The sequence below is a fragment of the Anas platyrhynchos genome, chromosome 8, assembly GCF_047663525.1.
Source record: "Anas platyrhynchos isolate ZD024472 breed Pekin duck chromosome 8, IASCAAS_PekinDuck_T2T, whole genome shotgun sequence".
Classification (NCBI taxonomy): Eukaryota; Metazoa; Chordata; class Aves; order Anseriformes; family Anatidae; genus Anas; species Anas platyrhynchos.
Window position 1 is genome coordinate 13,357,928 of NC_092594.1, and position 22,600 is coordinate 13,380,527.

Consider the following 22,600-nt stretch of genomic DNA (forward strand, 5'->3'; position numbering starts at 1 on the left):
AAACAAACCAGTTGTTATTAGGGCACTACTAAAATGCTTCACAACTCTTTGGCTCTGTAGGACAATACAAGTTAGCTAAAATGAATTTAGATCCAGAAACTGACAAAATCTCCAAGCAATAAATCTTATTGTAGTAGTAAAGTGATAGGGAAAGTGACAAGAGGAAATGAGAAGAGAGTATCTCTCTTAAGAGGTGGAGAGGTGTTTTGTATTTTTAAAAAATTTGCAGAAAAAACATTAAGACAGTTTTTCTTTTTTAATTGCACAGTGACATGTTTTTTGTTTACACAAAATTAGCTCTGTCTGACTCAAAATTAAAAGCTGTTACTTGGGCAAGATATTTCTGGAATAAGTTTCATTTCAGACAGCACAACACTGAAGTTAAAAACGTGTTTGTGTCTTTTTTCATGACTAGCCCATGTCTATTCTCTATGAAATTGATGTCAGAAAAGTATTATATATTTTCAGTGGGAAATAGAAGGCTGCCCTCTACTATCCTTGTCAGGACGTCGTATCCCTTTAATCATACTTTTCATTTCAGTACATTGAAATTTCCGTTACCAAGGACAACATCATAAATAAAAGTGTTTGTGAAATTTTTACCTGCAGCTTCCCAACTTTGTGCATTAAGCATGAGACTAGCAGAGAGGTGGTCAAATGTGAAAATTTATAATCATTTATTACGTACGGCTGAAGCGAGAAGGGAATAAAAGCGTGAAGGCATACATCTATAAACTGGAGCAGAAAAGCTTAAATGAAAAGTAAAGTGAATTTCTGTGTCTTGTCATAAAGTAATGAGAAGCTAGAGCTTTATTCATAGCAACCCAAGATGCATTTACTCTCAATCTAGCTTTAGCAGTAAATGCTTCCCTGATGTATTGCTTTGGACTTACAAAGAAATATTTGTGCTCTACATAATAGTATAGTTAGGAGAATTACTGCATGGCTGAGGAGATTCTATAAAGGTTTATAGCTGGCGGTGTTACTGTAATTTAATCACAATGTAGCTAATGTAGTACTTTAATATCACAGGTTACTTTTTTATTTACCATTTATTAGTAACTGACAGTCAATCATCACCACATCATAAACAAATCACATAGGATTCTATAGGAACACTGAAGTTCCAGAATGGATGCACTGCAGCTCTTAAACATGCTCCATAATGAGCTAAACATCAAAATTATTTTTTAACTGAGTAATCATGTAAGTCAGGGTTCTTGTTTTCAGTCCATCAGCCAAAGAAAATGTTCCATGTCATGAATACAATTAGTGTTGCATATTGTGCATACACACGCAAGATAACACATCAATCCATTGCAGTAGTGAAAGAACATTTTCGAAAATATGAAGATGATGCAGGTAAAACATACAGCGTACAGGAATTTGTAGATACTGATGAATGAGTTTCTATAGGCCAGTAATTATGCTCTCATAATTTCAGGCAGCTTTTTGTTAGAATTACTGTGCTTTGTAGACTGAGACAGTAAATGTAGCTTGTAAATATAGTAGAGTCGGTCCATGTTCTTCAGGCACTGAAACCTCAATGTATTTCTTGTGATAAGTGACATAGAATTGTTTCTTTATTGTGCTTTTTTTATTAAAAAATCTTTCATACGATCCTTTTTTAGATTCACTGTAGGACCAACTTCCACCAGTTGTGTGTTTATCATCAGCTTTTGGAATGGAATCCCAGCATGGTACCTGAAGTTGCATTCACAAAATTAAGTGCTGATTGGAACTTCGAATGTATTGTCTCTTTGAACTGAAAATGATGTTTTTTCCAAGACCCGAAACACACTGTGCTCTTTTAACTCTACACAAAATCTTTGTTTTTCAGTACTCTCTAAATCTAGGGGAATACTTAGAAAGCCACGTTGTGCTGGTTTGAATAACATGTAGTAGTAATAAGCCCCAGAAAGATGTATGTTTGTAGGCTATTAGTGCATGTCCTGAGTTCATTGCAACGAATCAGGCTAAAGACCAAGCGCTATCAATCACTGGAAAGACTTGCCAATAAGTCTAGTAATGCACGCCTTGGCATGGCTTATTGCTGTTAGAATACATCTCTTAAAATTAAAATTTCATGCAATCTACCCAATCTAATCATGGTGAAAAATACTTTCTGGAAGAAAAATCTAAAATATTTGGAGGAGATATAAAACAAAACAAACAAACAAAAAAGCAAAACCATAACAACAAAACAACATCTCTTATTCGCTCTTAGATGCGGAATATGAAACCTCCTCTTCCATTCAGTGTTTATATCTTGGAGTTCTCCAGACTAGTTGGGTGTTTCCAAGTATTACATCAGATGTAAAAGCAATGCTGTTGATTTGATTTTTCTTATAAGACTACCTTAAACAAACAAACAAACAATTGTGTTCCTACTAAAACCCTGTTTTCCCTAAAATTAATTTAGTTCTCTCAGGCCTTAGGAGACTCTTTGGCTTCTTTCTGTGTTTACTGACCCTGTGACATAAGAGTTTTTCAACAGGAAAGAACTTCAATTGCTACTAATCTGCTCTTGTAGCTAGCTCAAGTAAATTATTAATTGGGCAACGCACAGTCTTGATGAAAATGGCTACTGGATCTATAAACATTTTTGGTAATATGCAAATATATAGATATATAGTAAAATATAGTAAAAGGAAGACAACAGGAGAAAACAATGTTCGTTTCTGTATCTATTTTCATCCTTGCTTTTCATCCTTGCTCTCCTATAGGCTCTTTCAGTGCTTTGAGTGGTCAACAAAGATTCGGTTTAAATCACTCTGCATCGAACTCTTTTTTTGTTTTTAGCCATTACGTGATATTCTAACTCTCACTGTACTTTTAAAGTGCATTTTCTTCTGGATAGATTAAAAATGGATTGAACTGCAGGTGATTGCCTCTGTTTTGAAAGGAGGATTTAATGCAATGTGCATTCAATTAATTCCTTGCTTGTACAGATATCCTATTCGTGATCTCCTGGAAGCTGCAGAATTGTTTCTCTTCATAGTTATCTTTAAGATTTTTTGTGCTGTCTAGCCTTGGGACTACATCTCTGGCATTTAGCCCATCTTTTCTGATCTATTTTTATTGCACTTGTCCGAGCAGCCTGATACTGACTCTGACTTCACACTTTTCTGCTCCTCTTCTTGTTTGACTCTTACTTACTGGTAACATTGCCCCTGGGTGGCTTTGTGTTTCATGGAATGGCTGCTTCCCCTTTCGTGCTATCCACATACATAAGGACAACACTAAGAGAAAAGTGGGATGGTGGGCACAAAAATGTTCCATGATGGTTGTTGATGGTCAATAATAGTATTAATGATGAAAAAAGCACTGAAAATATGGAGAGAAGGAGAGGAGGAAAAAAAAAAGTAGAAAGGACTCCAACTAAGAAAATTGGCACAAAGAAAACATACTCTGAGGAAAATATACTCTGATCTGTGTGTATCTGTGGTGGTTGAGCCTCTTTTTTCTTTTTCTTTTTTTTTCTTTTAGTTCTCCAAAACAATTTGATAGTGCTCCTTCAATATTAAATAGAACACGAGGATGGCTGCTGATGAAAGATAACAACAGCTGAAGGAGGCAGTGCAAATGGAAGTGAGAAGATTCTTTGTAACATAGAACTTAAATGACTGTTTTTCTTAAAATATGATGCTCGAGCACTTTGTCCCATTTGCAAGCTAATGTGGAAATAGACCTTATTTTTTTTTTCCTTGTCATTTTAAATTTTCTTGGCTGAATTATGAATTATTTAGAATTGGGCAGAAATATAAACTTGTTCAACAGAAATACATGAACTAGCACCAGAATTTTCAGAATGGTTTTCTCAAGGCATAGTGAAAATGTGAGTTGTTTTGGGGTGTAAATTTGTTTTAATATGCTCAACCTTTTAAAATCCACCATTTTAAAATATACTTTTACAATGACTCAAAAATTCCAACAAGAAATCAAATCAGATTTAAAAATTTATTTTCCCCCATTCTTTCCCCATTAGTAAGTGGTTTTGTTGGTTGTGCCATAAAAACAGATAACATAGGCCTTCGGGGGCAATCCTAAAGTCGCAATTAGTTTCAGTGCCTATCTTCAGACAGTGATTGAAAAAATCACTTTTTCATTCAGCGCTACTGTTAAATGGGCTTTTTTTTTTTTTTTGTAAGGACAAGTGGACAAGTTCTGTATGTTCTCTTTATTAAATATACTTGAGATACTATTTTATACTTATTGTTTTTTTCTAAAGGTCAACTACCATCTTCAGCTCAGCAGATTAAGACTTCCTTGAATAGTATGCAAGAAAATTATGAAGATTCCTTCAAAGCATGTAAGCACAGTGGTTTGTCTGTACTATAACTGCAACAACACATGATTGAAAGCAAAATTTCAAAGGCATTTTTGCAACCCAACATGCATTGTAAATCTAAATAGCTGAGATAACTTGATTATGCATGAGCAATCAGAATCCATCTCAGCTTTCACAATCATGGCAGTGCTGGCTCATGAAAGAACTCAAACTGTAAACTGAACATATTTGCTATGGAACAATCAAGAGAATGTAAGCATGACCTTTGGAAACTATTTTCACATTTAACTTTTTAAGACTTAGTATAAATTTCTAAGTTTCTTTCTCAAAACACTGTATTTGACACCTGGAATAAAATTTGGAAACATCTGGCCTTTTATTTTTGCATCTGAATTATCATTTTGAAAGTATAAATTTGAAGTTACAACACTAATATTTGCCACTATTTTTTTTTTCCATGTGAAAACCAGATCTTACCTTAGTAGGAAGAATTGTAAGACAAAAAGCATCAGGAAAAAAAAAAAAAAGAAACAACAAACCACAACTATTTCTGGGTAATTGCTCATCCTGCTAAGGATTTGTAGTATATTTGTAAGTTTGTATTGGTAAACATAATATAAATGAGAAAATGTATGGCCTTGAATGAAACAATGTATTATCATGGGCCCAGCAGAGATTTCCAGATCAGCAGTAGCACTTGGAATCTAACTCACTCTGTAATTTATTTTATAATCAGTACAACTAAGATGTCTAAGGACATCTGCAATGTCTTTAATATTAAAGTTGAGTATTATTCTAGAAAAGGATTTACTTAAAGGAGAGTGCTGGAGTAGCTCCAGAGACAGCACTCCAGGCTGTCTTGTCTTTATGCAGTTTTCTGTTCATTCTGGAGGGATTTGGTAGCAAAACCTTTACTGCTTTGTACCAAGAGTCCTTTTCCTCACTTCAGCAGAACTCTCCTGTGAAAGCCCAAAAGGGATTCAGCTAATACAGAGGGCAGCATTAGGAACCTAAAGTGAAAGGCACAGATGTATTTGGAATGAGGCCTCAGGTACCATGTTACCCATATCTCTACATCTAATACAAACAGAGTTGATCTGACATAAAAAGTAAAGAGGACGTGGCAAAACTCCTAGTAAGGAGATTAGCTCTATAGGAAACAGAGTCTATCATGAATCCATCTGACTGGAGACAATTTAGATAGAAAACTCTTAGGAGTTATTTTTTTAGGCTACTAGTGAAATCTAGGATGGATAACTGCATTTAGAATGTGTGAAAATGTAAGTGTACTATTGTATCTTCTAAATATTTTAAGCTGTGAAAGTTCTGCCCAGAGTTATAGCTAAAAAATAATTAATAAAATAAAATCCAACACACTCAACCATTAGGTGTAAGTACTTATTGCACTTTTATATATATATATTAAAATAAGAATGCTTAGGATGTAGTATGAGGAGCTGTTCTAAATGTTTTCAAATCTGTGGAAAAATCCCGGCTTGGGGCTATGGATGACAAATAGGTGTTTTTCAGCCATTGGCCATAGGTTTGTGGGTTCTGACTATTATTTCTAATGAGTTCAAGAAAATAAATTTAGAAAAGTGAACATTACATTCACTGCACTTCACTGAAGATTTTCCAGGGTCTGCATGTTCAGAGAAACTCTAACCTTAATATTTGAATTACTAAATGTCAAAAGATAGGGCAGTTTCAAGTACTTTCCAGCATGTGCTACAGCCTTGGGGTCTTTTGCAATACGTGTACTTGTTTGTGAGTATAAGGTGGAGAAATGCTTGGAAATATAACCTTGTATATATCAGAAACACTGGGATTATACTTTGATTGTATTCTAGCTGTATTGTAGAGATCTTACAGAGATTCTTATAGTATAATCTGCCTTTTAATAACTGTTTAATTTCCCAAAAGACAGAACCTTTTTCCTCCTGTACTTACCTTTAGCAATAATGTAATAATGCCTGTGAATGATCTTGACTAAGTTGGCTAACTGTTGTGGGATGCTAGTAAACATAGGGAATGCAGATTTTTGCTTGATGTGGTATGAATCAATGTACTTTGCACCACATGACTCACCACAATTAGATTTCACACTTATTATGTATGGGAACTTACTTTGGATGGAGCAAATTAACCTGTAAAATGAGAGAGTCGTTTAAAAATTTTGCAATACAAATTTTTTAGCTTGATGTTATTGTTTTAAATATCATGAATTAATTCTTTGGGTGAAATATAAAGTATTGTCCTGCATTTCCATAGCTCAGTACAAGTACTTGGAAAAATTCTTGTAAGGTGAGAAAGCATAGTTTAAAAACAGAAGAGGTATCTCTGAGCTGATGACTGTCACGAGGAACAGATGGCAGCTGGAAGAAGTTATAAGCTGCTCAATGTAAGCAGGTAGAATGAAATTTGCAGCTCTTTTCCAACTGCTGGTATTCCAAGTACAGTGCTGTGTAGAAGGACACTTCTTGTCTGCAGGGGAATTAAGCAATGGAATAGCAAGACCAAGCTCTGAGTAGGCGTTAGCTGTGTTTGAACACTGTGTCTGAGTGAACAGCAGATGCCTGAAAAACTGGACAAAAGCCTAACAGTCACTCTCTTGGTGACTGGAATCACTGTATTTATCTCTAGATTTTTGATAGGTATTTTAACTAATTTTAATTCAAATTCAATATGGCTTCATGCTTTGGCTTTGCATGCAAACAGTATGCTACAAAACAATATCTTTATTTGTAAGATGTAACTGAAGAGAGACACAAGTCACTCAAAAGACTTGCTGACAGGGGAAGGGATCTTTTTCTTTTTGCATAATAAAGTTCACTTAAAAAAAAACAAAAAACATGTAATCTAACTGCTCATAGAATTACAGTAAAAGTCAAATAGTCATCTGGACAGACAGGTGGAAAAAAAGGACACCAATAACCTCAGAAAAAGTAGATCAGTGCAGGATTATCCAGGTTCTCCAACAGGATTTTGGTAGGGTTGTTTAAAAAAAAACACAAGTCAGATGATATACTTAAGTGAAGTCGCAAATTTGCTACACCTGCCATATAAAAACTTACATGAAATTTTCCTATCATTCTAAAATTACCTTTGTGTGGAGAAGTTATTGCTGACTTTTATCTGAGACAAACTTCAGGGTAGCAGAAAGCAATACGAAATGTTAATTTGCTTAAAGCTGTGGACAATATGAGCTGCTCTTTTGATGTCCTAGTTCAGATATTCTACTGCATGTATTATACAGTTTCATCTGTTATTTCCTATGTGGCTCCTTAGCACATGTTTTTGAGGATAGGTGCTATAGCATCGCATCTAAATATGATTTTTTTTCATTAAGTTTTGCACATTATGATAGTAGATCATCCATCTGTAGTAAGTACGAAACAAACCCTTAAAAAAATGTATGCTACATTTCTTGCGGGAATTCTTGGTGCGGAAGCAGAGTGATTCTCTGCCTACTCATCTCTACTTCATCTGACACTAATGAAAGTTCCTTCCTAATATGGCTCTGAACTAAGGAAACAGCATCCTGTTCTACACACAGCTGAGGTAGAGAGGAATTCATCTCCAAGATCATACCAAAGAATTTTTGACAGAGTAGGATGCTTGTTTGCTCCAGAGCCTTTGCTATGACTTTATTATTGTTACTCTTGTTATTATTATTACTATTACCAGTTCTGGGGAGTTATTAGTTTTTAGCACCAGAAACCTTTTGCTTCATTTTTCATTTTTAAACTTGTAGTTTTTAGAGGCAGAAAATCTGAATCAGTCATGCTATCTCTTCCTGTTTGCCAGGATTTCCGTGGTGACTGCAGAAGCAGGACAGTGCCTGTGGGACATGGATTTAGAAACTCCAAAGTGGTACTGTTTCAAATGTCAAACTTGTTAACTGTAGAAATAAAGATTGATAACACCCTAAAGGAACTTTTTCATCTATTCTAGAAACAAAATGTAACTTTGGGGCTGGGTGTCATGTGTGTTAACACTGATGTTGTATGGACAAAGTTTTTCTGAGGCTTCCAGATTACAGCGCTGGTTCAGATTTAAAACAGTAAACCCTAATCTATCATTGCCAAGACAATTTTTAATTCTTTTAGGATTACAGAGGCTGCTTGTGTGAGTGAAGTGAGCACTACTTGTAGTGCTCTGCAGTTTCCATTGCCACAATACAGTAACTTTTTATTAATTAAAAATAAGCAGAATTAGTTCAGTACAGCTATGTATAATCTCTTTCTGTCTGTCTTCCTATACAGCAGAAAATTTCTTGCAATTAACTTTTTTTTTTTTTTTTTTTTTTTCAGTGAAGGGCAGTTTTAAATTCATAGTAGAGGAATGATTTAAAATATTGTTGGTATTAGCTATTTACTAAGAATGTTTTTTTTTTTTTATATATAATTTTAATTCTATACAGTTTTTACATGCATAATTTGTTAATATGATTTTATTTAATTGACCTGACAAAGTACTTGTCTGAATTTTAGTAGTTCAGAGCTCTTGAAAATCTTTTTAGTTATATCAAACAAAAGAACAAATGTTCAAAAAATTAACAGGAGAAGGGTTAAGTATCTTTCTTGAAGATAAGTGTGTTGAAAACTGTTCAAAAGGGAAATATTAAAAGTACTGGTGTAACATTCCCCACTATACCAAAAATAATTGTAACTTATATGATGTTGAATGAAATATGCTGTCTATAAAAGAAAGCTTTTAGGAAATGTCAAATAGTGACAGATTTAAAGACAAATGTTAAAATTGGCGGGGAGGTTAGGGAAGAAAGATGGGGGATGGACTGATTAAAAAAAACCTGCTTTGAAGACTTGTGTTGCCATAAAGTAGAATGTGCTTCTGATAAGAGCATCAACTTTCAGTAGTACCGCCCAAATTGGAACAGATCCTGACAAACTTGCTAAAGATGCGAACTGTCCACAGACTGATTTATTCAAGATAGCAAGGATAATTCTATTAAGACCTGCCAAATTTAAAAGCTGAGCAATCAATTTATGCCCTGCAGAGAGTTGCAAATACAACTGTAATTAAGTGTGCAGAGGTTCTGTTCTTCCGTCTCCAAAAAGCAGGTTTGTAGCTCAGCTGAAGGTTTTTGGCTGCTAGTTGATGTCTCACTGAAAAGTAGGATTTGTTCTTGGTAGATTTGAAAAATGACAATTGTGCTGTTGTGTTCTATTTTTTTTCCCTCTCTCTCTACACATAGCTTGCTTTTTTTTCCATCTAGAATTTAACCTTTTCAAGGCATGGGCTGCTTTACTCTGTGTTTATACACTACCTAGCCCAATGCAGTTACATTTACTCTGGGTGTTTGTACATGCGATTGGCACGCGTGCACAGACACAAAAAAAGGCTGCTGTACTTCTTAATGAAGGATTTGTTTTTAATCCCAGCCGATGTAATTTTATCCAGAACTTTTTATTATTGGCCTGATCACAACACAACTTAATTCCCAAGTGCAAAGAACTGACAAGCCTGAGCAACTGAAGAGTTGAGGCAGCCGCTTACAGAACCACAATGTGGGTAACACCACAGTCTGATGAAGAACAGAGAAACTCTCATTTGTTTTCAACTAATGAGCTAAAGAAGCTGAACTATCAATTATGTAAGACCATATAATTTTTAACATTTCAAAGCACCTGAGGATCTTTACCTCTTTATTTTGGTCTCAGGCTAACCACAAACAATCCTGTACTGGTAATTTTGGATGTCGGTGTTTTGTGGAAAACTACCCCTCATTATCGTTTGTGGGTGCTAATATCTCATAACTTACTGCAGCAATAAGTAAAATCCTTGTTAGGCTGACTGGATTAAAGTAATTTGTTGATGTTCAAGTGTCTCCTCCCCCTCCCAAACCCCCCCCCGCCCCCTCCAAAACAAAAACAAAAACCAACCAAACAAATAAAAAAAAAACAAGACAACAAAACAAAACAAAACAACAACAAACAACAACAACAAAAACAGAGAGAGAGAGAGAGAGAGAAACTTCCCTCCGAAAACAAACCAAAAAAATTATTCCCAGAAGTCTATGTGAAGGTTTAAGATAAGCATGCCCACAGCACTTCATATCTCCAACAGTTAAATATTTATATGAGCTGTTATCAAGCTCAATAAAACTAAAAACTTGGCATGCCAATTTAAGATACGGGAACCTTAATAACTTGTTTCTGAAGTTTTTGTAAGATTACTGTATATCCAAACCTAAGTAGCTAACTCGTTTTCACCTGTGATTATATGAAATCAATAGACTTCAGAAGAGCATAAAAAATGATTAAAACAATATCTGTGCATTTCCACATTTGCTAGGGAAAAAGAAAGTGTTCCAGTGTGCCAGAAAGCATGAATAATTTTTAATTTTAATTGACAGTTGTCTTAATTGACAGTTTTGGCAAGACTTTTCACTCTTGGAAGTATCTCTGCGTAACAGGCACTGTATGATTTTGCTAACTATTCAGAGTAGCCTGAGAAATAATTTATATGTGTGTGTGTATAAACATATGTACGTACATATACACATATATAAGTATATATATATAATAATCTATAAAAATATTTCAGTTTGTTCTGTTTCATTTTTTAGGAACAGCTGATCATTCTCTGTGTCCTCATCTGTATCTGATCATTAGATGTTGAACTTAGTGGTATGGCCTAGCGGAGGACTTGTTAGTGTTAGGTCAGAGGTTGGACTCGATGATCTTGAGGTCTCTGCCAACCTAGACAATTCTGTGATTCTGTGACTCCCTGCCTCTACCTGTTCTGGCCTGTTGCCCAGCAGGGAAGTCCCTAAAATCCTAGGAACCTGACAATGAAGATAAGGCGGAACTAAAGGTGTACGCTTTATCCGCCTCCTCTTTTTTTTTTTTTTTTTTTTTTTTTTTTTTTTAATATATATAGTAGGTTGCAATCAGATTCATAAATAATAAAGCTAAAATAACTTTTGTATTTTTTTCACTGTTTATGCTTATACTGTTACCATTAATGTTAAAAGTTGTCACTGACAGCTTTCAGTAGTATCAAAAACTTAATGAGTCCTCAAAAGCTTTGTAGTAAATCATTTTGCTTACTGATTTTTTTCAGAATAGTCAGTTAAAAAAAAAAAAACACAAAAAAACTGTGGTGCTGCTTGCACTGCTATATGTTGACTAAACTGATTAATCAGCTGCCAGTAGCCTACCTTCGATGTTTTTTTATGACGTGCTTATCTTTCTTCCTATAACCTCAATATTTACTTTTATCTCTGATAAAACTAATTTTATTTAACTGTAACTTTAGAGAAAGTTTCCAGTCTGTTTTTTCATAGTCTAAATGCAGACTTTGGACAATATTATGAAAGGAGTCAGAATGGTCTGCTAACAATAAATTTAAAGAGAGATGTGGGACTTTATTCTACAAGCAATTATGCTTATGAGAAATTTACTGGTCTGAGTTGCAGTGTTTCTGGATTCCGGTTATATTCTCTGAATCTATTTTTTATATCTTGTTGAGTTCACTGATAGTATCTGCAAATAACTGAAAGAAGGTGTTGGATTTTGTTTTTAAATTTATTTTTAACAAAAGAAATGAAAAAAATTATTATTATTGTTATTATTTCCCAAGGGCTTTACACCTTCCCTTTCCAGGGAAACATTACATATGAATGATAACTGTTATTGCTCCCTGTCTAATAAAATAGTGATTTTGCTGGTGGACAACTCCAGAATTAATCCAGCTGTCTTCAGGTAATTTGCATGTTGGATAAAAAAATTTGATTTTTTTTGTTACTTAAGTGTATGTTCCTGTAAAAAAAAACAAACAAGCAAACAAACAAACAAAAAAACACACTCAATTTCAATTTTTTTTATGGATACATGGACATGTATTTATTAGTAATTACCAGCATTAGTAATTATTAGTATTACAAGAAAGGGTCATTTTACAAATGAATTTAAAAAAATGGTTATAAGCACTGAGTGAATCTGTGTTACAAATGTCTTTCCTAAGGAAATTTTTGTTTTACATTTTATTTCAAATTGCTATGCTTTTCTTCCTAGTAATTTGCCCACATTTTTCAGTATCCTGACTGCAGACTGCAAGAATTGGTAATGTGTTAGTGTTAACTTAGGTCCTAGAAAAAGATGTTTCAATAAGGGGAAAAGGTTCAGAGAAAACTCATCAATGGGAATATCTTAGTTGTTTTTAGCTAGTGTTGTGCTATTCTAGTGCAATATCAAGAAAGCTTTTTTTTTTTTTTCTTTTTATTCATCTATACTATTTGCTTGTTTGCATTAAATCTTCTTTCTGCCCTCATGCATCTCTTGCTTTCTTCCTACTTAGACTTATAAAATTGTGAAATGGAGTGTGTATATTTGTCCATATACATGTATGTGTGTATATACGTATCTTTTTAGTATAGAATCTGGTAATATAAATTTTTTCCTGGTTTCAATTGAAAAAAAAAAAAAAAACACAACACAATACAACAGAACAAAACAAAAAAAAATAATGAAGAGAAGTAGAGATGTTTGCTCCTTCTTCATTCGCAGTAGCATCTGTTTTCATATTTTTAATGTATTTTGTGGTTTTGTTCAGAAGATCATTCAAACCTAAAATTAATTTTTCTAATTAGTGTTTTAGATCCCTTGGTGTGCCGAGTTTTTCATTGCCAAACAGTTGAATACCACAAACATCGTAGGTGATGTACTCCCACGTTATCAAATAAATGCTCAAGGTACAGCTTATAATGTTGAAAAATAGAAAAATAAATTGACCTTGATGAAGTGTGTCTTCTTTTGTCTGTTCCCAGGAAAGTTTATTTCAGGTATTTCTACTGCTGAAATGATTAGAGTTAACAGCTTTTTCCCTCCATTTTATTTTACAGGGTCTCTTCATCTTCCTGATATATGGGGTGTACAACACAGAGGTAAGTCTGCTTGGAGTATCTCAAGGCTGACAGAGTGAATGAGAGAAATGACAGGTTTCTTATCTTGATAACTGAGGGACAAAGTTGGCTTTCCATATGAGTGTCCTACTGCCCTTCATGCTTGGACTAGCTTATATGCATCCCAGCTTACCATTAAACACAGACACCCTGAATAAAGGGACAGACTCATTTCTCATAGGCATTGACTAATATTTTACTGCTGCTTTAAGTTTTTTGAATTTCTGGTCTGCCTTTTAACACTTAGATAAACCTGGCGGTCCTAAACTTTCATAATTTAATTTGCATTTTAAAGTGAACTGTCAGTCTGCGTGCTATTTCAAGTAAACTATTTACAAATTAAAAGGAACTTGTTTTACTTACATGCCTTCAAAATTTTGTTGGGTGTAGAAATTGCATCAATTTATTTTTAAATATTAATTAGGTAATTTTAAGATTTCAAAATCTGACCTAAGGCTTTGTAACAGTTGGAGAGATCTATGGAACGTACCTCATCTTTACAGGCTGAACTCTTAAGGGAAGTATATTTGAAGGAGGAGAAAGTATAGGTGTTTTATCTTATATCTTAAGGTATTTATCTGGTGTCTTCTATTACATCCAATTATTTATTTATACGTTTATATGTTTATGTTTATACGTTTATGCTTAAGGTAAATTAAGTGTTAATGTGTTTAATTCCACGTTTTTAAGGTACCTCTGCAGTTTATATTTTAATAAGGATTTGGAATTCAGTAATAACCCCCTATAGAAATATATAGATATAGACATACAGAAATGTAGACATATAGAAATGTAGACATATAGACATATAGGCTTTCGAAGTCGATAGCTGTAAGTGTAACGGAATTTTATTCGGATTTTATTAGCACTGAAGGGGGCACGGCCCCTTAGAGAGATGCTGAAAGCGAAAAGCATCTCCTGATGATTGTCCAACACCCGAAGCTGCTTCAGAACAGGGATTTTCCATCCCATTTCTGTCTCAGCAATGAGCTATTTGCGGACGCGCACCCGCAGCGGCCCGGTGGCAGCGGCCGGAGCGGCCCCGTCAGGCGGGGCCCGGCGGGGCGCTGGGCGCCTGCGCGCTGTGGGCGCGGGGCCCGTTCCCAGCGTGCCGCGCGGCGCGCATGTGCGGCGCGGGGCCGGGCGCTGCTCATCCCATTGTGGAGCGGCCGCGGCGGCGGCGCTGAGCGGAGGCGGCGGCGGGAGCCGTAAGTGCGGCCCGGGCCGGGGGCCGGGAGCCGGGAGCCGGGCGCCGAGCGGCGGCCATGGGCCCGCGGGGCGGCTGCCGGGCCGCGGCGGGAGCCGGGCGCTGAGCGGCGGCGGGCGGCGGGCGGGCGGCGGGTCCCGCAGCCCCCTCAGGGCCGCGCCTCCCCCCCCCCCCTTCCCCCCAAGGGCCGCCTGGGCGGGGGATGAAACTCGGCGGCGGCTTCCTCGGAGGAGGAGGAGGAGGAGGCAAGAGGGCGGCGGCCGCCATGGAGCCCGCCTTCCCCCCCGGCATGGTGATGTTCAACCACCGCCTGCCCCCGGTCACCAGCTTCACCCGTGCGGCCGCGCCCCCCCCGCAGTGCGTGCTGCCGCCCGCCGCCCCCTCCGCCCCCGAGCCCCCCCCGGCGCCGGCCGCCGCCCCCCAGGACGGGGCGTTCAAGAAGGAGCCGGCGGGGGCTTTCCCCTCCGCGCCCGCCCCCGCGGCGCAGAGGAGCCCCTGGGGCTTCCTGCAGTCCCTGGTGAGCATCAAGCAGGAGAAGCCCAGCGAGCAGGAGGAGGACGAGCAGCAGCAGCAGCAGCCGCAGCAGCAGCACCACCACTACGGGGGGCTCTTCGGGGCGGCGGGGGACGAGAGGCCCCCCGGGCTGGGGGGCAGCGGGGAAGGGAGCGGCCAGAGCGTGATTCAGGACCTCAGCCTCCTGCACCACCTGCACCAGCATCCCCACCGAGACCTGTTACTGAGTGGCAGAGGCGAGGGCGCCCCTGGGAGCTCGGGTGAGCCAAAGCACGATACCCAGGTCAAGAAGGCAAAGAGGCCAAAGCCAGAAACTCAGGGAATCAAAGCCAAGCGGAAGCCGAGCGCTTCATCCAAACCCCCCCTGGTGGGAGATGCGGAAGGTGCCATCGCGTCCCCAAGTCAGAAACCTCACGTCTGCGAACACTGCAGCGCTGCCTTCAGGAGCTCCTACCACTTGCGCAGACATGTGCTCATTCACACCGGGGAGAGGCCTTTCCAGTGCAGCCAGTGCAGCATGGGCTTCATCCAGAAGTACCTGCTGCAGAGACACGAGAAGATCCACAGTCGGGAGAAGCCCTTCGGGTGCGACCAGTGTAGCATGAAGTTCATCCAGAAGTACCACATGGAAAGACACAAGAGGACGCATAGTGGAGAAAAGCCATACAAATGTGACACTTGCCAGCAGTATTTCTCAAGGACTGATAGACTCTTGAAGCACAGAAGAACGTGTGGTGAAGCCATAGGGAAAGCAGGTGCTGGAATGGAGCCCGGATCGTCGAATAGCATGGGTAGCTTGGCTGCGTTGTCTCAGGGAAATACAAGTTCCTCAAGGAGAAAAAGTAAAACAAAAAGTATATCCACTGAAAACAAAGGAAACAAGTGTAGCAGCAAAGTAACGGAGTCTCAAGTTACAAGTAATGTGGCCATGCCAAATTATGCAGTTGATATTCCTATCGTGTCTTCCAGCGGTGGTCTAGCCGGCACGGGCGTCGAAGAGCTTCAGAAAAAGGTGCCAAAACTGGTCTTCAAAAAAGGAAGCAGGAAACAGGCAGACAAAAATTACCTTAATTTTGTATCGCCGCTGCCAGATATTCTGGGGCAGAAACCACTGGCTGGGAAGCAGAGTGGCTCCCTAGGCTCCCTAGTAACCAATACCGGTGTAGAAACTATTGGCCTTCTCCAAAGTACAGGTGGTAAACCAGGTCAAATAAGTAGCAATTACGACGACGCCATGCAGTTTTCAAAGAAAAGAAGATACTTGCAAACTGCAAGCGGTAACAGTGCCTTCTCGATCAATGTCGGACACATGACTTCCCAGCAGTCCGTCATCCAGTCTGCAGGTGTTAGCGTTATGGATAATGAAGCTCCGTTATCTCTCATTGATTCAGCATCCTTAAACAGCGAAATCAAGTCTTGCCATGACAAGTCTGGTATCCCCGATGAAGTTTTACAGAGCCTTTTGGACCAGTACTCCCACAAATCAGAAGGCCAGAAGGAAGATCCTTTCAGTATAACTGAGCAGCGGGTGGACTTGCACAGCTCTGGAGAGCATTCGGAGATGGTCCAGGAAGAAAACCTGAGCCCTAACTCTCAAACAGTTTCAAACGATAAGGCGAGCATGTTGCAAGAATACTCCAAATACCTCCAACAAGCTTTTGAAAGAACAACCAACAGCACTGGTTTTGCTTTTGGACCCAGTTTCCAGTTTGTTAGCTTGTCTTCAACTCTGCATAACCACACTCTGTTTCAAGACAAACAGATTTACACTACATCTCCGCTCGAGTGTGGCTTCAGCCAGTCCGTTACCTCAGTATTGCCAACTGCGTTGCCAAAACCTCCGTTTGGGATGTTGCTTGGATCTCAGCCAGGCTTTTATTTATCTGCTCTGGAGGCTACGCATCAACAGTTGACTCCTTCTCAAGAGCTGGATGATCTCATCGACCCTCAAAAAAACTTAGAGACTTCGTCTAACTACCAGTCAACATCTCAGAAACTGACTGGCCAGAAGGAACAGAAAAACTTAGAATCCTCAACGAGCTTTCAGATCCCATCTCAGGAGTTAGCTAGTCAGATAGATCCTCAGAAGGACATTGAGCCTAGAGCAACCTACCAGATCGAGAACTTTGCACAAGCGTTTGGTTCTCAGTTCAAGTCGGGCAGCAGGGTGCCAATGACTTTTATCACTAACTCTAATGGGGAAGTGGACCATAGAGTAAGGACTTCAGTGTCAGATTTCTCAGGGTATTCAAATATGATGTCTGATGTAAGTGAGCCATGTAGTACACGAGTAAAAACCCCAACCAGCCAGAGTTACAGGTAAGGTCCCGACTGTGACCGGGGCTGTGGGGTCTTCTTAATGTAGTTTTACTTTGACAACACTGCCATTGGAATGTTTCTACACGGTCCTATTACGAATAATGTAACATGCCCTTTCAATGCAACTTTTCATATTTAGTTTATTTTGTTAGTGTGATTTTTTTAGATCTGTTTATTATGGTTTTTAATCAAAAATCAATAGATATGAAATAGTGTTTTTGTTCAAGTGACAACGTTTAGCAATCAAATTTTCAAACATAGGTTGTCAGGGAATAGCCCAAAAGTTTAAAATGCAAAAAAAATAATTAACTTTGTTCATAGGACTAAGGTTTATTCTAATTGCTTTACTCTCAGGAAAGTGTAACGAAGCATGGGAATTCTATGCACCACTAGTGTATTGGAACTTCCGATTTACAGATAGCGACAAATATATCTCAAGCTTTTTTGAGGAAGGGATCTACGACATTTCAAATTGCTGTCTCTTATGCCTGGGCAGATCTGAAAGAATTTTGCTACCTAAATCTTGTTGCTTTTAAAGTACTCCTGTTCTTCCAGGTGATGCTCATTCCAGACAGGCGGAGCAAATATTCTTGGATCTGTACTGAGAGCCCGGAACGGTAGCTTTAATATGAATAATAATGTCCCCAGAACTCCTGTGTAAGACTGTAATTCCGTAAAGAGATTCTGTTGACACAAACCATGAGAACAAAGTGCGTGCATCTGGTTCATGTCACTAGAACCCCGACTTGAAGCTACAGTCGTATTCTAGATACGCTCTTGGGATACATTATTTATTTTACATGGTTCAAAAGAAGTCGGTCTCTTGCTCTTCCCCCTTTCCACATTCTTTTAATGTATAAGGTTCCCGTTCTTTTGTTGTGCTCCCAGTTCCTCTGGACTTGATTTGTGTTTTTTTTTTTTTTTTCCTTAATTTACACCTTTTCCGTCCCCTTCTTGCCTACTCCCTCTCTCACCCCCAACTTAATAGCTAGCATTTCAAAAAAAATGTACATTCCGGAAAGTGCATATCTCACTGTGTACTTTCTGATGTCTCATGACATCAGATAACCAACAGTAAACACCCACATGTTTTTAGAATTCTGTCGAGGTTTCCATGTACAATAAGAAATAATCTACTCCCAACTGTACATATGAAGGCCCCGATCCTGCATCAGGATCAGCTCACATGGACCCCTGTGCCCTGCAGTGTTACCGGTGGTGTCGCTGGAGCTCTTTACGGATCCAGGGGTTTGCAGCAGTTTATCATTGCAGGCTTAGGGCCTAAGGCTGCAATTCCATCAAAGGTTTCTGGTGATGGCATCAACTACGAGAGTAGAACTTGAGCGGCTTCTCAATATCAACAGAACTTTTCTTTGGAATTATTGCCTTACTTTATGTATATTTTGTGGTACATTATTTATTATATGTGAATCCTGATTAATGCCTGTGGAGCCACGGAAACCTGCTAGAAATACTGGTGGCCATTCAAAGCTGCTGAAAGGCAGTGGCACTGCTCTAAACCACTTTTTTGCAAATGTATTTTTTAATTAGTTTTTTAATGTAATTTTGGTGACGTTTATGCTGATGGTTTTTTATGTACTCTTGGTGATGTTTCAGTCTTAACGTACTTTTCTGGTGTCAGGAAAGTACCAGTGGTTGTTTGCAGTCTTATTGTGTAATCAGCCTATTACAGGCTTCCATGTATAATAAAGTTATTAACATTGTGCAAGTGTAAAACACTTCTGTTATGAAAGTGGTGTATTATTAAAGGAATTGTTACAAAAGTCCTTGGTAATTTCTCCCATTGTCCCTCACCACTAAAATTTGAAACCTGAGCCCACTTGTAACCTCTTTTACTAGGTGAACTTTTTTTTTCTTACTAATCTAGAATTTGTTCAGAAAATCCATGTAACTCCATAAACCTTTTCTTTATACTTGATTATGTATCTCACCCTATTTCAGTTGAAAAAGGTGAACAACAGTTGTTCTCTATACGCAGATCCCAGCCTGGTTTTGGGGATGAAATAGCCCATAACCACTGTTGGCTTTTTCAGTACCTTTTCTCTTGTTTTACAGAGGTTATAATTTACTTTCTTTATATTGTGTGTAGTAGAAGTTGCATATGTATTGTTCTGGCTGTTTGCTTTAACTTAATACTAATAAAACCCATTATTCACAAAATCATAAAGATATCACTTCTATTATCCAGTCACACTTGTAAGAGCCTAGTAGGGAAATGTTAAGAGGTGAAATTTTGAGAAGGAGTAATGTGATTTACTAGCATGTTTTCAGCTCGTCTTTTTCCTTCAATTTCTTTTTGGGTCATGTAATCTGAATGCACTGTTCTAGAAATCAGGGCCCTATTTTATACCTTGAGTCTCCAAGGGGAAAAAAAATAACAAATTCCCTTAAGTTAAACTGTTCACACGACCTCAGCTTTTTAAATCTGTCTTTTTTATATAAGATTTTGGTTAAAAATAAAAAAACAAAACAACCATGTATTGTTAACTTCAAAGACATTTTGTAATTGCTGAAAATTCGGAATGACGCATATATAATACGATTTTGTTCAAAGTAAAGATTTTAGAAAGTCTTCTATCTGTTTTTCCTCTTTTCTGTGCTAACTTTTACCTTCTAAGGAAAGCCTAGTAAAAATAGTAGTACTGCAGAATACCAGAAAGCATATTAATTAGTATGAAGATGGTTTGCAGCCGTTTCCTTAAGCTGTGTTTTTCTTCAACGTTGCGTGTGATTGTAAGAGTAGCAGCGCTGAAAGTCTCAGAGTGGTTGCGGAGTGTCGAAGAAAAGAAGATTGCAGTTTGAGTCAAGGCAGCGACGTGGCCAAGAGAAAAATCACCGGTATGCTGAGAAGTACTGCTGTATGACGACTAAGGATGAAAATCTTCCCAAGTAAATATAAAGTAATACTAAATGTTGAAGATATTCAGATAGGTGCTAGGAATAGTTTTGGAAGGTCTGAAAGGGAAAATTACTGGAATTTTGTATGTTCTCTCCTTATGTTAGCAGTTGTTCAAAAAAAAGAAATGCAAGTAGACTTTTTCCTAATTTGGTATGGAGTTCAAATTTATTTTTCTTCAGGTTAGCTAAAGGGTGTGGTAAAATGATGTGGTAGAAATCAAGTATGGTGTTACATGCTAGATAGTAAAATGAGCTGTGTATTTAGTAGTAACGTCACAGCATGGACAGGGAGGACAAAAAGAAAGCAAAATGGCCTTTGAATGTAACTTTTCACTTTAGTGCCTGGTTAAATTTTCTTGTTCAAGAGATTATGGGAGGAGAACGATAACCTGTTTCCTATCACTAACGCAGGGGATATAAGAATTGATACGCGTGATGATATGATAGAAACTTGTAGATAAAGTGATTCATTTTGTACTATAGTAGCTCACGTTACGTGTTTTTGCCTGGGCCAAGCACATCATGGGACTGTGAATTGTGAATGTGTTTCAGTATGCTCCAAGACACTAAAATTACATGGCTAACATGCCTGCAGATAAGCTAGAAGAGCTGGCTAAAATTTGCAGTGGTTCTCAAATTAGCCAGATCATCTGCAGACTTTGTGGGTAGTGGGCGAAATTTTTAGAATAAGAAATTGGTGGAATAAAATGGGAAAATGTGGTGGGATATTACAATTTCAGGTTTGTGTACTAGAAAAAAGGCAGCCCCATGCATCATGGAAACCTCAAAGATTTTGTAATAATACAATGTATTCCATTAGTGTTGTTTTGGTTTTGGTCTGGCTGTTTTTTTGTTTTTCTTTGTCTGCTGTAGGTATGTTTGACAACAATGTGTCTGAATGATGCCTCTGATTTTCTTTCCCACTGACTAGAAATCAGTATTGTGCATGTGAAGTCACAGGTGCGACTCTGGAGATGTTCCTTATGCCTGAGAAGATAACATGTGCAAATGCTTAAGCTGCTAGTGTTCTCTCTCTCTTTTTTTTTTTTTTTTTTTAACGTATTATGTGTTGAAAGGAGTCTGGTCACTTTAAAATGGAAGATCCTGTTTTCAGCCCTTTCTGACTACTGACTTTAACCATTTGGTCTGGAATTTTCCAGGCTTAGTCTGTCTCACGCTCCACGCACTATCTTTCTCACCCTATCTTCTGCATATATTTCCAGAAACAAAATTAAGGAAGAAAACTTGCTTGTTCCACTGGCCTTTTCACCCCTTTTTAAAAACAAATGAGTACACCCCCCCTGTACCCCCACCCCATTAGCAACATCCATGTTGGAGGTTGGGCTTCGGGACACCCAACCAACCTAGACTCGTTTGAGTCACTGACTGTTCTTGAAAACACGATTACATTTACTTAAAACCCTTTGGAAACACATTTACACTCAGATACTTAAAAGTTGGGTGGCTACATCTCTGAAGGTGACCCCTCCTGCATAACAGATGGGACCATTACAAGTATTGGCTACATTAGTTCAAATAGTGTCTGTGTGCCCTATCTTGGGGCATATGTTGCACATTTCCGCATAGTGAAGTTTGCTTTCTGGCTTACGTAACTGTAGTCTTCACTTTTAATGTTCTTCCGAAGTGATTTTTGTGCTTGTTTGTTTGTACAAGCACTTAAGAAAATAAGAAAATAAAGCCTAGTATTTTGTGTAGTATTTGGAACCCAGGGTATAACCTGTTTACTGAGTTAATAGCTATGAAATACTAATACAATTTATCTATGTTGTCCAAAACACGTTTCTTGTCCCCTTTTTCACTGGCAGCTAAAACCCATTTGTTTTTAGCATTCTTTCCTAACACAGGGAGACATCACAAAAGAACAATTTTTTTTTTTTTTTCATATCCCCATACCAATAATTTTATATATATTTTTTGTAGACACTGATGCTTAAAATTTACTTTTTGATGCCCAGTTTGTTTGACACCTATGACCTGAAGGGATAGGTAGTGGAATTTCATTTCTTTGACATTGATTGAAGTTGAGTTCCTTCTGTAAGACCCCTGCTGTTTCAAACCCTGTGTAGAGATAGATTGAGGAATAGTTACCAGCTTAGTAAATGTGGAGTAGCTGATTGTCTAGAATCAAGGAGAAGCTATAGGGCAGAGTCATGGGGGAGTTTTAATTCTCTACGGTGATGTTCAGAAGCCTAAATCTGCTCTTTCCCTTCTGTTGTATTCACTGTAAATCCAGCATCCAGGGAAACCAGGTTCTGTAGAGCAGCCTCGTGAAACACAGTCGGAGAGTTGTCATCCTATTTGTTGTGGATATAAACAGCAACAGAGAGTTGCTGGGAAAAAATACTGTGCCATCATGTAATCAGTCTGTCAATAATGCAAATACAAGATGGGGTGAATTGAG

General features: G+C 38.2%; 1 protein-coding gene across 1 annotated transcript; it reads left to right on the forward strand.

The window, feature by feature from the left end:
* The first annotated feature begins 14,337 nt into the window (after positions 1–14,337).
* On the forward strand, positions 14,338–19,855 carry ZNF281 (zinc finger protein 281). The gene has a single exon (XM_005027317.6). The coding sequence runs from the start codon at positions 14,630–14,632 to the stop codon at positions 17,261–17,263; it is 2,634 nt and encodes an 877-aa protein (XP_005027374.4). The 5' UTR covers positions 14,338–14,629; the 3' UTR covers positions 17,264–19,855.
* The last annotated feature ends 2,745 nt before the right edge of the window (positions 19,856–22,600 follow it).

What these genes read in the sequence shown, in the direction of transcription:
- ZNF281 (XM_005027317.6), top strand. Translation starts at nt 14,630, where the DNA reads ATGAAACTCGGCGGCGGCTTCCTCGGAGGAGGAGGAGGAGGAGGCAAG.